The sequence below is a fragment of the Rhinoderma darwinii genome, chromosome 10 (assembly GCF_050947455.1).
Source record: "Rhinoderma darwinii isolate aRhiDar2 chromosome 10, aRhiDar2.hap1, whole genome shotgun sequence".
In the NCBI taxonomy this organism is placed as follows: Eukaryota; Metazoa; Chordata; class Amphibia; order Anura; family Rhinodermatidae; genus Rhinoderma; species Rhinoderma darwinii.
Window position 1 is genome coordinate 57824329 of NC_134696.1, and position 14316 is coordinate 57838644.

At 40.9% G+C, this 14316-nt stretch overlaps 1 protein-coding gene across 1 annotated transcript in view; it reads left to right on the forward strand.

Annotated features, from left to right (window-relative positions):
- The window catches only part of ODAD1 (outer dynein arm docking complex subunit 1), a 131439-nt gene that overhangs the window by 97544 nt on the left and 19579 nt on the right, over positions 1-14316 (forward strand). Inside the window, exon 14 of the mRNA XM_075838864.1 lies at positions 5404-5497. Within this exon, the coding sequence (XP_075694979.1) occupies positions 5404-5497 (94 nt within the window). The remainder of the gene's footprint in view (positions 1-5403; positions 5498-14316) is intronic.

Below are 14316 nucleotides of genomic sequence, written 5' to 3' on the forward strand. Positions count from 1 at the left end.
ACGGATGGCTTCTGTGTGCGGTCCGTTGTTTTAATGGACCAAATGAATGGAATGGCCGAGACTGTTACGCAAAAAATGGACAGGAATAGGTTTGTACAAACGGCCACACGGTTCCGTTAAAAAAACTGAAGTGTGCATGGCCCCATGGAAATGAATGGGTCAGTGTGCTAGGATAGCACACTGAAACATTTCACTGAAGTGGGTATGAGGCCTAACTTTATTTTTTTATTTAGCGTGTTCCACTGGACCTATTGGACTACGTTGTAGATTTGTTGGACTATTGCGATGATCTAGGTTTTCGTTATAAATAAAATGGTTAGCGAGGATTGTGGGGGGAGTTTTTATTTCAATAAAAATATTTTCTTATGTCTCTGTGTTTATTTAATACTTTATAAGCTCCTTGATGATGGCAGTTGTCTGCTTGACGACACCCATTACTAAGGCGGGGCTTAGTGTTAGCCAGTAAAAAGGCTAACCCCCCATTATTACCCCGGTACCCACCGCCACCAGAAGTGCTGGGAAGAGCCAGTACCGGACCATTTGTAGGGACGGATAGGCAGCGGGGCAGCCGCAGGCTGGCATTATCAGGCTAGGAATGGCCAAAAACCGTGGCCCTTCTCATCCTGGTAATGCTAGCCTGCTGTTGCTATGTTGTATCTGTCTGATTCTAAAAAATGGGGAGATCCTGTCATTTTTGTATTTTTATTTTTTTAAACGACATGACCCCCCCCCCCCATTTTTTATAATCAGCCGGATACAACATAGCAGCAGCTGGCTAGCATTACCATGGTGGGAAGGGTGATGGTTTTTGGCCTTTCCCAGTCTAATAATACCAGCCTGCGTCCGCCCCGGTGCCCAACCATCACTATAGATGTTTCGGTACTGGATCATACCCGGCTCTTCCCGGCACCCCTGTTGGTGGTGGGTACCGGGATAATAATAGAGGGTTAGTGCTAGCCTTTTTACTGGCTAACACTAAGCCCCGCCTTAGTAATGGATGTTGTCAAACAGACAACTGCCATTATCAAGGAGCTTATAAAGTATTAAAAAAACACAGAGACATAAGAAAATATTTTTATTGAAATAAAAACTCCCCCACACAACCCTCGTTAACCATTTTATTTATTTTTTAAAACAAAACCTAGATCACCGCAGTTGTCCACAAAATCTTTGACATAGTCCAATAGGTCCAGCGGAACCTGCAAAAAAAACACACTCGCCAACCCCACAAGCACCCTGCACGTACCCCCCCAAACCACCCCACACACACAACACCCTCCGCACACCCTGCAAACCACCACACAACTCCCCAGACACCCCTGTATGCATCCCCCACATGCATCCTGCATGCACCCCCCTACAGACACCCCTACACGCATCCCCACACACAAACAACCTGCACGTACCCCTCACAGACACGCTTGTACGCATCCACCACCCACCCGGCCCTAAAAGCACCCTGCATGCACCCCCCCCCCACACACACACACCACCCACACCCCGTCAAACCCCATACAACCCCCTCACAAATACCCACATGCACCCCCCACAGACACCCACACACCCCTCCCACATGCATGCAGACACACACCACCCCCGCAAACCACTACACAACCCCACTCACAAGCACCCTGCACGCACCCCCACACAGACACCCTTGCATGCAGTCCCCCACACGCACACTGCCCTACAAGCACCCTGTAGGCACCCCCCACACACACACAACACCACCCACACACCCACTCCCGCAAACCACCACACAACCCCCCTCACAAGCACACTGCATGCACCCCTCAAATACCCCCACACAGATACCCATGCACCCCCCACACACGCATACACACACCCACACCCCCGCAAACCACCACACATCCCCCCCTCCACAAGCACCCTGCACGCACGCCCCATCCCGCACACATACACCTTACCCGCTATGCTGCCGGACTTCAACAAGATGGCACCGGCTTTCCCGCTGCAAACCAGCTTCTACGCTGGTTGCTGTGAACTGTGCATGTCACAGAGCATGCGCGGTTCACATTTAGATGGCACAAGCTTAGGAGATAGGAACGCCCCCCATTTGTATCTCCTATTGCCCTGTGTGTGCCGTAAAGCATCTGTGTATATGTCGTGAAGCGACACATACTCAGATGGAATAAAAAATGGCAGCCCCTTAAGAAAGGAAAAAGTATTAATAAAAAAAAAATGTAAGTGAATAAAATAAATAAACTAGTTATTATATTTAAATATATAATAACCAATGAAATTATTTTAAAAAAAATCATGACACCTTTCCATTAATGCTTTAAAGGAAAAAGTAAACTGAACTGTAAAGACAATACAAATGTGGCAACTGTCCTTTATTCTCTCTGTTCCAATCCACATTTTGGCTAGGATATGACCTTCCTGTGTTACCTTGGCCTCTGTTCTGTACAAAAAAAGGTACATCTGAAAATGTACTTAAAATGACCTAAACAATCCTTCCAGATAGTTTTACTGCATTTATTAACTCATTCCCCAAAGACAGCCGTGTCCTGGAACATTTTTATTGGGACGTCAATGTTCTTGACTAAACAGAGAAACCATTCATCAGCAGCATGCTCCTCACATGTTAACACTTGACTCTTTTTACTTAGGATTTATGTTGTTATGTGTAGTTGCCCATTTAAAAAAATTATCTGAAAGGCAATTTAAAAAAGAGTAGAGATAGTGATATCAGATTGTTGGATCCTCAGATGGAAATCCTTTTATCATTGTGCTATACATCACAGTGTAAGATAGATAGATAGATAGATAGATAGATAGATAGATAGATAGATAGATAGATAGATAGATAGATAGATAGATAGATAGATAGATAGATAGATAGATAGATAGATAGATAGATAGATAGATAGATAGATAGATAGAACTGTGGGAGGGATCCTCCAGCTCACCTTGAATGCAGGTTTTCTGCGCTCTGCGCCTGGATCTCCGTGACGGCTCACGGTGTTGAAGACAGGAAAAAAGACCAACAAAGGTAGAGGATCCAGTGCAATCAATTAAAATAGAACATGGTTCCAATTTTATTGGGATATTTAAAACAAGATCAATCCCGAGTGTAGTATGTAGAGATAGGTAGATAGGTGCCTACGCGTTTCAGACGCTCACCACGTCCTTCCTCATGGCATCAGTATGAAATAAAAATTGCTAGTTAGTGAAAGTCTTCGTTATCATGTAGAACGTGAAGGGCTGGCAGTAGTGATTTATGAAGCTTAAAAGTTATTGCTGTGTAGATACAACATAATTATAGTTTATGTTTAAGCCTTGCACATTTGTGGATCGTAGCTGTCTATGAAATTAATTACATTAATTTTGTACATCGCTGCCTCTTTATAATGCGAGTCAAATATATTGAGAGTAATTTGCGCATGGCAATCACAAATTAAGTATTCCAAATGTTTAATGATCTTTTATATTCATGGATTGGTGGAGCCAAATCTCGTTCAGTTCTTGTGCAAACAACTCCCCTATAGAATGAAAATCCATACACATACAAATGCACTTGTCATTGATTTATCCAGTTTTAGTCATGTTTAAAGTGCAAATCATAATTGGTATTAACATCCATAGTATCCAAAAACATATGAAGGTTACATAAGGAAAACATTTAAAAAAAAAAAAGCTAAATGCCCTGAGTTATTCTCAATGTCATTGATATCATACATTTACACTAGACCACAATTAAAACTATTATCTTCCTGTTCATTACTCTCACGTTGACCTCATGCACATAGCAGAGCCACTAGAGGAGTCTGTATGACAGCACATGAAGTCCCTGCATTTCCTTACTACAGAGCCGTAGGCACTCCTTATGCCACAGCATGGCGGTCTGTGCGGTGCCATGGTTAAGGGTTATCCTCCCCTAGGAGCAATTCTTCTAGGGAAGAATATCTCCAGAGTATGGCATCTGATGAGTCATGCCACAATTTGCATCAGTATGAATTCCCTCTGTATGAAATTGGAGGCAAACGCAGGTACCCCCATAGACTTCTATGGGCGGTGAATCACTGAAGCGTAATGCAGCATCAAGACAAGTGTATTACTGCTGCACGGTATGCCTCCGATTTCATATAAAGGTGTTTTGGGATTCCATACAAATTAGTATGATGATGGATTTTTACTTTTTAGATGAGTACAATGAGGCTGGGCAAATGTTTCATCAGTAGTCTGTGTATAGTGGGATTCTTAGCATTTTACATTGGGCAAAAATATTGCACTGTATTAAATTTATGCTGGCTATATGCATGTCAATACACTCCCTATCCGGAATTCTGATACTTTCCACTACAGAGATGCTGGTTTTTAAAGCATCATACACTGCAATCTCAATCGAAAATAATTGCGATAGTTGCAAATATTATGTATGTGCTTTGCGGCACATGTATTTTCTTGTATGATATCTGATAAAATGGTAGACTCATAGTGTTTAATCAGTAATAACCTAAGAAAATGTAGAACATCAATGACTGATAAGGCCAAGGATCTATATACTATAAAGATCGAGCATGCAGCTGCTATAGGGCCCTTGTAAAAAGGGGTTTAGTCCAAATACCTTTGCTTTTTAGGTGGTATGAACCTGTGCAGAAGGGGGTAGGGATTTGGTCCATGGATCAAGGAAAAGACAAGGAAGGGAAATCATATATCAATCCCCTCTGTCCTGGGTGGCAAAATCCAGCACCATAATGGGGCTCATTTGGATCTTTGCTATGCAGCCCCCTCTCTTTTATGTATGTCATTGGATCTTTCTCACTCAATGTATGGAGTTTACAGCTGCTACACATGGTGTAATTTTTAGGCCTAATGTAACCATCAGGCTCAGAGTCATGCCATCGAGGGCAAGCCATCAAGCTCCCCCGACAGTGTGAAGCATTTAAAATCACTCTAGGGAATTTTCCAACATGTTGGGAATCTCCCTGCAATAATGTGATCATTGTAAAAGGTACAGAACAGAAAATTGTCTGAGAGATGGAGAGGACCATCGACCATGGCTGTTAATGAGACACTGTACCATGTATGGTCAGCTTTAGAGAAATATAACATCTGAGTCATCATAGGGACATTGTAGGGACTCACAAGACATCAGGTCTTTCATTTTTCTGTAATTAACTTTTTTTTCCCAATTTTTCACTTTTTTATGCTCGTCTCAAGCTTTTCTTAACACTGAACAGACCGTCAGGATCAGCATTGTATATACAAGCTAGTGTAGCTAGTGCCCACAAACAAATACTAGCAAGGTTTTCCGCTCCAGCAAAAGAAACAAAACTTGATTTGCAGTGACTAGTGATGGAATTAGATGCAATTTTAATTTTATATAACATAGTTGGGACTAATGTTTTTGTGTTTTTTTTGTTATGCTTTATAAAGGGATGAATATGACAGTGACAGTGACTCCCCGACAGCAGCGGAAGAGGAGAGACCCCTGACTCAGGCAGAACTGCGGGAAAGAATAATGAAAGGGGTAAGATATGTGATACCTGAGCCTACATGCCGGTGAATGACAATGTGATACATATTTATGTCTGCCATATATTTAGATGTTTATCATAATCATTTACTGAGGTTCAGATTTGGGATTGTGCATAGTTCCATATAATACGAAGCACAATAATATTGTAAAGTCTCCAGTGTAACAAAGGGAGAGGAAGAACCAGACCTGAAATACATAATTCTTTTTCAGATTTGTCCAGGGTGAACATGTGCAGCTATTTAACATCTATATCCTCTATGAATAGTGACAACCATCATTTTTTCATGAAAATGAACAAGAGGTTATCACAGCCCTAAAGCTTGCTTCAATAATAACTGAGAACTAATATAATCTTGATAACGGCGCGGGCCGCCTCAATCTATAATAGAATGATAAGAGCTCTAAACATTTCTATAAGCCCTCTTGCATATGACAGAACAGAGGAGCCTTTACTGAGTCACGCAAAGTCCTTGCGGCTCCACTTTATAGAGCCATAGGCAGAGGCGTAGCTATAGGGGAGCAGAGGTAGCAGTTTTACCCGGAACAGAAATGGTGCCTAAGGGGGCCTAAAGGTCTCTTGGTCAGATAAGTAGACAACAGTATTATAAGTGGACATGCAAAGGAGGGGCGCAGTTTTAGATTTTGTCTTGGGACCCAGGAGCTTCAAGCTATGCCTCTGACCATAGGCACTCCATGAGCAGTTCTATGTTGCCTCTGTATGGTGTCATATTGCTGAGCAATTCTTCTAGGGGAGAATAGCTTCGTAATGCGGCATCTGATGGAGTATGCCACTAGTTATTTTTATGTCAGATTCATACAGATATACAGTAGGGCCACATAACCTTCTATGGGTGCCATATTATGGTTTTGTACAACTTGTGGGAATACGCTCGTGTCTATGAGGCCTTTGTGCCACATAGATCTCAAAGTCTTTTGACAAGGGATCCATCAGAACAGAGCACCAGGGTTAAGGGACCATATATAATTTAATTCTTGTAATATACTTGTCCAACTGTGCCATATTATAGCCAACAAAATCAGTGGGTAGCTTTCTAACCCTTTACTCTGTAACAGATTTATGAGAATTGCTCTATCTGCCATCATGGGGTCCTTGTCATATGCTAGAATATTAATAGAAATAGTTGGGGAATTGTGGTTCAACTGTGAGCAAAATATTTGATTATTTACTCAAAATGGGAATATCTGCATGGCAAAAAAAAAATTCACAAATGCTTAGGGAAATACCTTACTGCGGCACTTATATTTTATAGCCTAATGCTTTTATGGGAGCATATATTTTTATTATGGCATGTGATGGAGCATGCCAAAATTATTTACATAGTGTTGAAGGAGAACATCCTCATGTGTCTCTGTATCAAATCGGAGGTGCACAAAGGTAAAGTGTGGGCCAATAACAAACTATGGGTGCTGTATAACAGATCCATATAACACAGATCTATACTAAACCAGTGTGTATGAGCGCTTAGTCGCATGTATAAAAACTGAGGAGAAAATGTAGCCTTGCTGTTCATAGCATTCCATGACACTTCATGTTACATTTTTCTTTCAAAGTTTAGAAAATTAAAGCTCTTTTTTTTTAATGGGAAATGAGGACACTTTTCCCAGTGATATAGTTTTGATAAGGTCTTAGAATGCAGAGCTTACAAGAACTGTACTGGCAATAAAAAACGAATGTGCATTTGATGCATTATATAATCGCAATAACAGTTGCCAAAAATCTTGCAGCATTAACACAGACCTCATAAATATAGAGTATATATTTGAGAACTTTTCCAACCCCTTGGATGCTGATGACCAACCGAACTGACCAGTTTTTAGCAATTTTCATGCATTTTTCTGTGTTCCTTTTTGTTCTGATCAGCTATTGAATTCTAGCTTTCTAGTAACAATGTGTTTTTATGTTTTCCTTATTAATAAACGTGTAAAAACAATGGTAAATATACTAATACCTACTCACAAGGACAATCCTGGACTAATTTTTCATGTAGGCTCCCCTCACGATTTTTCCTGGCATGTTTGAAATAACCTGTTGCAAATATATTCATAAATCTTCCCCTATGTGTTTTTCGAATGTCATATTTTACTATTAATTAACTGCAAACATGTAGCTGCAAGAAAAAACTCCACTGAAAACACAACTAAACCCAGCTTTTTTTTCTACACAGCGCTTTAGAGCAGTTTTTCCATGCAAATTGATTTGTTTCCAAAACCAGGGATAGATCCAGAAAAAGATCTGTGTGGAATCACAAATGGCATATTTTGGGGCAGTTTTTTTTTTTTTTTAGCTAAACACAGTCCTTCCTTTATTCTTCTCTTTCCTTTTGGTTCCACTCCTGGCTTTGTCTTAAAAACAACTGCATCAAAACTGCATGTGTGAATCCAGCCACAAAAGTTCGTATACACTTTTCTTGTCTTTAGGATCTATGTTTGAGTTTGGCTAAAAAAAACTTCACCGTTAACCCTTGTTCACAAAGTGAAGATTTCATCTGGGTTTTCATTTTTCAGCCAAGGCCAGGAGCCTATGCGAAGAAAAAATAAAGTTTTGTCCTTCATACTGTTATTCTGTTTTAGATCCAATCTTAGTTGGCTACAGAAAACATTATAAATGCTGCATCAAATCTGCACTGTGTCATGCCGGAAGACCCAAATAATTGTGTGATTACAGTAACCTGTAAACTTGAAAACGCGGAGGGCGGCAAATCTATTCTAATCACATTTTGATGTGATGGCTTTTTGCAGTGCCAAGTGTGGGACCCTAGGGCACTGCAACCACTGTCATTTCCAATAAGGAGCTCCTTTGTGTCTACCTTTTTGTCTCAATTTCTTTGTGGCATTTTATCTTGAGTGTCCCATGGAAATGTAAAGGGATTTTGAAACTTTACAAATAAAACAAATCAGTCTTTCTACAGCTGTGATTAGCCTGGGGCTGTAAAAGATGCCTCGGGGCTGTCCTACTTGCAGCCATGCAAGATTTATTACTAGATATCAGGCAGAAGAGTTGTACCAATACTCAACACATTAAAATACCACAGTATAAGGAGCAGGCTGACCTACTGATGATATTAGGTCAAAACTCCCTTTACCGCTTATTATACCAATGACCCACATAAAATCAGTAACTTACAGAAACCTTATACTGAAAACTCATGGCTTGAGCTGAAAAGCAGCAATGAAAGTTTCATATATCTAAAACCATATGTACTGTACATTTACAGATGGTCAGGTACATGATGATGTGACCATAGACAATATATATATATATATATATATATATATATATATATATTAAAAAAAAATAACATACGTTGTGATATGACTTAACATTTCCGCTAAAATGGAAAATATTGGCCTGCTGGAACATATTTCTATCCTTCCAGAGTTATTGGTTGTCAGGAGAGATGCCACAATTATATCTCCAACTTCTAGCTATTCGTTAGATCCCATTGTTCTAGGGATCGTGTGTGTCCCAACAATCAGACCCTCACTGATCAGGAAGTGAAGCAATGTCCTAGCAATATGTTATGAGTTCTCGTCATGGGAATACCCGTTTCATGTTTGGGATTTGAGTTTTTAGACAGATGAATATCAATATTTCATATGATCCAGTCCATTTGGATTTTTTTTGCAGCATTGCAACCAGCATTTATAAATAATGCACAAGCCCAAGGAAAAAAAAATCGGAAAATGGCAGCACTCCAAATAAAGTATAAAGATGTTTTTATTCACCCAGTGTGTAGGCAACGTTTTACCTTCTCATTGAAGGTATTTTCAAGGCATTTTTGAAAATGCCTTCAATGGGTAGGTGAAACGTTGTCTACACACTGGGTGAATAAAAACATCTTTATACTTTATTTGGAGTGCTGCCTTTTTCCTAGTTTTTTTCCTTGGACTTGTGCATAAATTTACTGGAGGAGTTCATGGTCAGAACTCTCTGAGGCTTAGCACCGGCCAACTTTTTGGTTCCTATTACTGTGCAGCTCCTATACACCATTTGGATTTTGCGTTTATAAATGATATTCGACATGTATTTCTTCTTCAGCGATATATTTATTACTTAGTAAATCAATATACTTCTATAAACACATTTGCTTCGATTAACTAATACTGTATAAGATTTCAACAGTGTAATCTTAGACTAGGCAGTCAGAAGATGCGCCAAATTTATCACAGTGGTGCATGCTGTATGATACATTTGACGTGTCTTGCTAGACATGTTAGACACTTAACTCTTCCTCGTACCACCCCTTTAACAAACGTGGTTTGTATTTGTGGTTTCTCCAGCTACTTTTTCTTTATTGAAGTCAATGGCTAGAAAAACGCTGTATAGGCACTGTGGTGATTGAAGGAAGGAGAGACAAAATAAATGGCTCCATGGATATACTGTATATAGAAGACTTTTTTTTTGTAATGTATCTATTGCTACTGTTTTTTCTTATTATTGGTTAACTTAGAAGCTCCTTAAAAGGTTGTTCCCATTTCTGCCATTGTTTTCTTTTCTTTTGTCTCCGATCAAGTGCCTAATGAAAATAAGACCTATCGATTACATCCAATCCAAATTCCAAGCATTCTTTCTGCTTTTTTGGCCTCCATGTGCCCGCTCACTGCCGCTGACCATTTTTGGGACATACACTTCCAGTGTTAATAAAACGGCACTGTAATATCCTCACAAAGCTGCTTTCTTCAACGTGCACCCTCCCTTAGTGCCCTGTGCAGCACTGTAGAATAGGTTGAGGACTAGATTGAATGCCTGGGACCCGTCTTGTAGACTTGAATACAACTGAATAGAGGTGGCCATGCCGAGGGCTACTGCACAAGCTCTAGCATGCACGCTCCCGAGATCCCGGTCATCCTCACTGCAAAATGCAGAGACAGAATGGCATCAGCGTGGTCATATTCAACATCTTAGAACCATGACTGGAGTGTAATCTGGATCTGTTAAATGTTACATTATTGAAAAAATTTGCATTTGGTAAAATGCATATCTTGACATTAGCTAACAGCTGAAGTATGATTGGTGAGATGGGAATACCCCTCTAAACACTTCCTCAAATGAATCCAAATCCTTTTTTTTTTGCGAACCAGAATATCCAATGATGAGAATCTGATCAGTAGATAAAGTCATATAAGTAATAAACATATTCCACCTGTTGCTTTATCGCAATGGACTAGTATGCAGTGTCATTAGAAAGGACCAGGCAAGCACTTAGAGGTTGGACTGATCCTTCATTAGCTCATTGGGTAGCACGGTGGCTCAGTGGTTGGCACTGTTGTCTTGCAGTACTGCAGTCCTGGATTGGCATTCAACTAAGGGCAACATCTGCATGGAGTTTAACCTCTTTGGGACGAAGCCATTTTTTGATTTTTCACTTTTGTTTTTCACTCCCCGCATTCCAAGAGCCATAACTTTTTTATTTTTCCGTCAATAGAGTGGTGTGAAGGCTTATTTTTTGCAGGAGAAGTCTTAGTTTCTTTTGGTACCATTTATAGTTCCATATAGTGTACTGGGAAACTGAAAAAAAATTCTTTGCGGGCTGAAGTTGGAAAAAACTGTGATTCCTTAATTGCTTTTTGGGTTTTGTTTTTACGACTTTCACCATGCAGTAAAAACGACAACTTATCTTTATTCTGTGGCTGAATAAGATTACCGTGATAGAAAATTGATATCTTTCTTTAAATTATATTTTACTACTTTTATTGATAATAAACTTTTTGTTAAAATAAAAAAATGTTTTGTGTCACCACATTCTGAGAGCCATAACTTTTTTATTTTTTCACCGATTGAGCCGTGTGAGGGCTTATTTTTGTGGGACGAGCTGTAGTTTTTATCGGTACCATTTTGGTACGTAGAAATTTTTGATCACTTTTTATTACATTTTTTTGGAGAGCTAAGTTGACCAGAAAACAGCGATTTTGGCGTTTTACATTTTTATTTTTTACAGCATTCACCGTGCGCATTAAAAAATGCTACATTGTAATAGTTCCGATTTTTACGGATGCAGCGATACCAATTTTGTTTACTTTTTTTATTTTTTACATTACTTTAGGGGGAAAATGGCAAAAGGGTTTTTTCTTTAACTTTTTTTTTTTACACACTTTATTAGCCCCCCTAGGGGACTTGAACTAGCGATCGTTAGAATGGGGACTCTGTATGGGGTTATCTACAGTGGGGGCTGTATGGCGTTCTCTACAGGGGGGGGCTGTATGGCGTTATCTACAGGGGGGCTGTATGGCGTTCTCTACAGGGGGGGCTATATGGCGTTATGTACAGGGGGGCTGTATGGCGCTATCTATAGAGGGGGCTGTATGGCGTTATCTACAGAGGGGGCTGTATGGCGTTATCTACAGAGGGGGCTGTATGGCGTTATCTACAGGGGGGGTCTGTATGGCGTTATCTACAGAGGGGGCTGTATGGCGTTCTCTACAGTGGGGACTCTGTATGGTGTTATTTACAGTGGGGGCTGTATGGCGTTCTCTACAGGGGGGGCTGTATGGCGTTCTCTACAGGGGGGGCTATATGGCATTATCTACAGGTGGCTGTATGGCGTTATCTACAGGGGGGCTGTATTGCGTTATCTACAGGGGGGGCTGTAAAAAAGGCACTATCTACAAAGGGGGGTTGTGTGACACCCAGGGGAGGGGGGCCCCAGTCAAAAGTTTGCTATGGGGCCCAGTCTTTCCTAGTTACGCCCCTGACCGTGAGCAACAGAGTAGTGGATGAGCCGAGTCAAACCAGGAGTGTACGTGGTAACAAATGCAGAGCAGGAGAATAGTCAGTCAAGCCAGGGTCAATATTAAGCATTGGTCAATGGTAACAGCAGAAACAGCAGAGCCAGGAAACAGGAGAATCACAGGCAAAGGACAAGCAGCAAATGAAGGTATAAGTAGACCAAGGGCGGGAGCTAGAACCGTCTGGCCAGGCTGCGATAAGCTCTCCCACTCCTCAGCCTACCAGCCTGAGTGGTAGCAGATCGAGTCACTCTAGCAGACCTAGGAACAGATGCAGGCTGATTAACCACCGGCGTCGACACAGAAGCTGTGTCAGGCAAATCCTTTACAATATATATATATATGTATATATATATATATATATATATATATATATATATATACATATTAATCTGCTCTGCTCCTCTTGCTCTATAACATTCTGCGCACAGATTGGACAGTATGTACCATGTGACATAGATATACAAGTTTTACCTGTCAGACTCGTCCGTTGAATTGAATAGAATCTCTCAATCCCAAGGCATGTACATAGGCTTTCACCCTACTGCAGTGTAGGTATACCTTACACTTCTGTATTAATCCAAATAGGGGCATGTCACAGGGCCCGTGGGAAATTAAACTGTTACGGGTCCTGCAAAGGATGGCGTGAACCCACTATGTCACCAAGGGATTTGACGAGGGGCTTAACTGGGGAGCGGAGTCTAAGGAGACTCTAGGTATTCACCCTTCATCCCTATACAAGGATCTGGACTTCGCTGCAGGGGAACCCCAGGTTACAACCCCCCAGAGTAGTCTCCCTTGGCAATGTCCAACATAAACAGGCGTAGTACAAAATCAGCAGACAGAATGCGAGGTCTGGTATAGTATAAGTCAGGGCAGACGGCAGACGGGCACTCATGGTTGTTTCAGTCAAACCTCAAGGAAGGCGGCAAAGGTTCATCATTGGTCACATGCAAGATGTAAGGGCAGGCGGCAGGCAAGGATAGTTAATCACAGGAAATCCAAACTAAGTAAGTGTAGGGCACCACTAGGAAGCTAGGATGCACCTAATTGCTCAGGCAAAGTTTGAAAAGGGAGGCATGTTTTTATAGCCTGGAAAGCTGGGTAGATAATTTGGCACGCACTGGCCTAGAAGAGAAGAAGTGCCTGAGATGCAAGAGGAGAGAGGTTGCGATGGAGGCGTGACCAGACCGACGTGAAGGAGGGATGTAGCGCCGGCCAGGAGCCACGGGACGGCGTGGAAAGGTAAGTATATGACAGTGGCCAGGAGCGGCGGCCATTACAGAGCATGACTGTAGGCATAACATGCACAAGACTTGGAGAAGGTGGAGCGAGTGTGTGTATACTTGTATGAGTAACAAAGGGCAGTCCTCATAGTGTCTACAGTAGGAATAGCAGCCTTGGAGCACATAAGAGATACTGTACAATAACATTTATGAGCATATACTGTATAAATGTTATTATTTTGTCATTTCATCACATTATACATAACAAAAGAGCTAAAAGAAATAAACAAAATAAATGACATTTTACTAGCTCCTGAGGTTTGTTTTTTTTTTTTAATATTTCAAACATTAATGAGAAATCACCTTCCCTTCTCTGTACAAACCCACAAATTAGAAGCAGGGTGAAAGCTGCACATCTTTTTAGATCTTCTTTGTCAAGCTCCAAATTCCCTGGGATTATCTAGCATAACATTTTTAGCCTTGTAGCTCATTTTATCCCTTTTAACAATTCACCCTGTCATAGGATATTAATGTGACAATGACACAGATGAGATGGCTGATAAGCGCTATCTATCCGTTCCCTTGTAGCCTTAGGAAAGCCCCCAGCATAATTCTTTCACAGCTTGATTATGTGATCCTGGCAATGCTGCAGCGGAATTTAGATTGTTCACCATTTTGTCACGTAATGTAAAGTAATTTCAAAGCATGATTCAAAAGCCATGTACTAAAAAAATCATATTATAGTATTAGAATTATCTTTACAGAGCACTGTAGAGAGCGCATCAAAGTAAAACTGGAATTCAAGTCCGTAATGGCTCTCGCTGTGACTGAAACTAT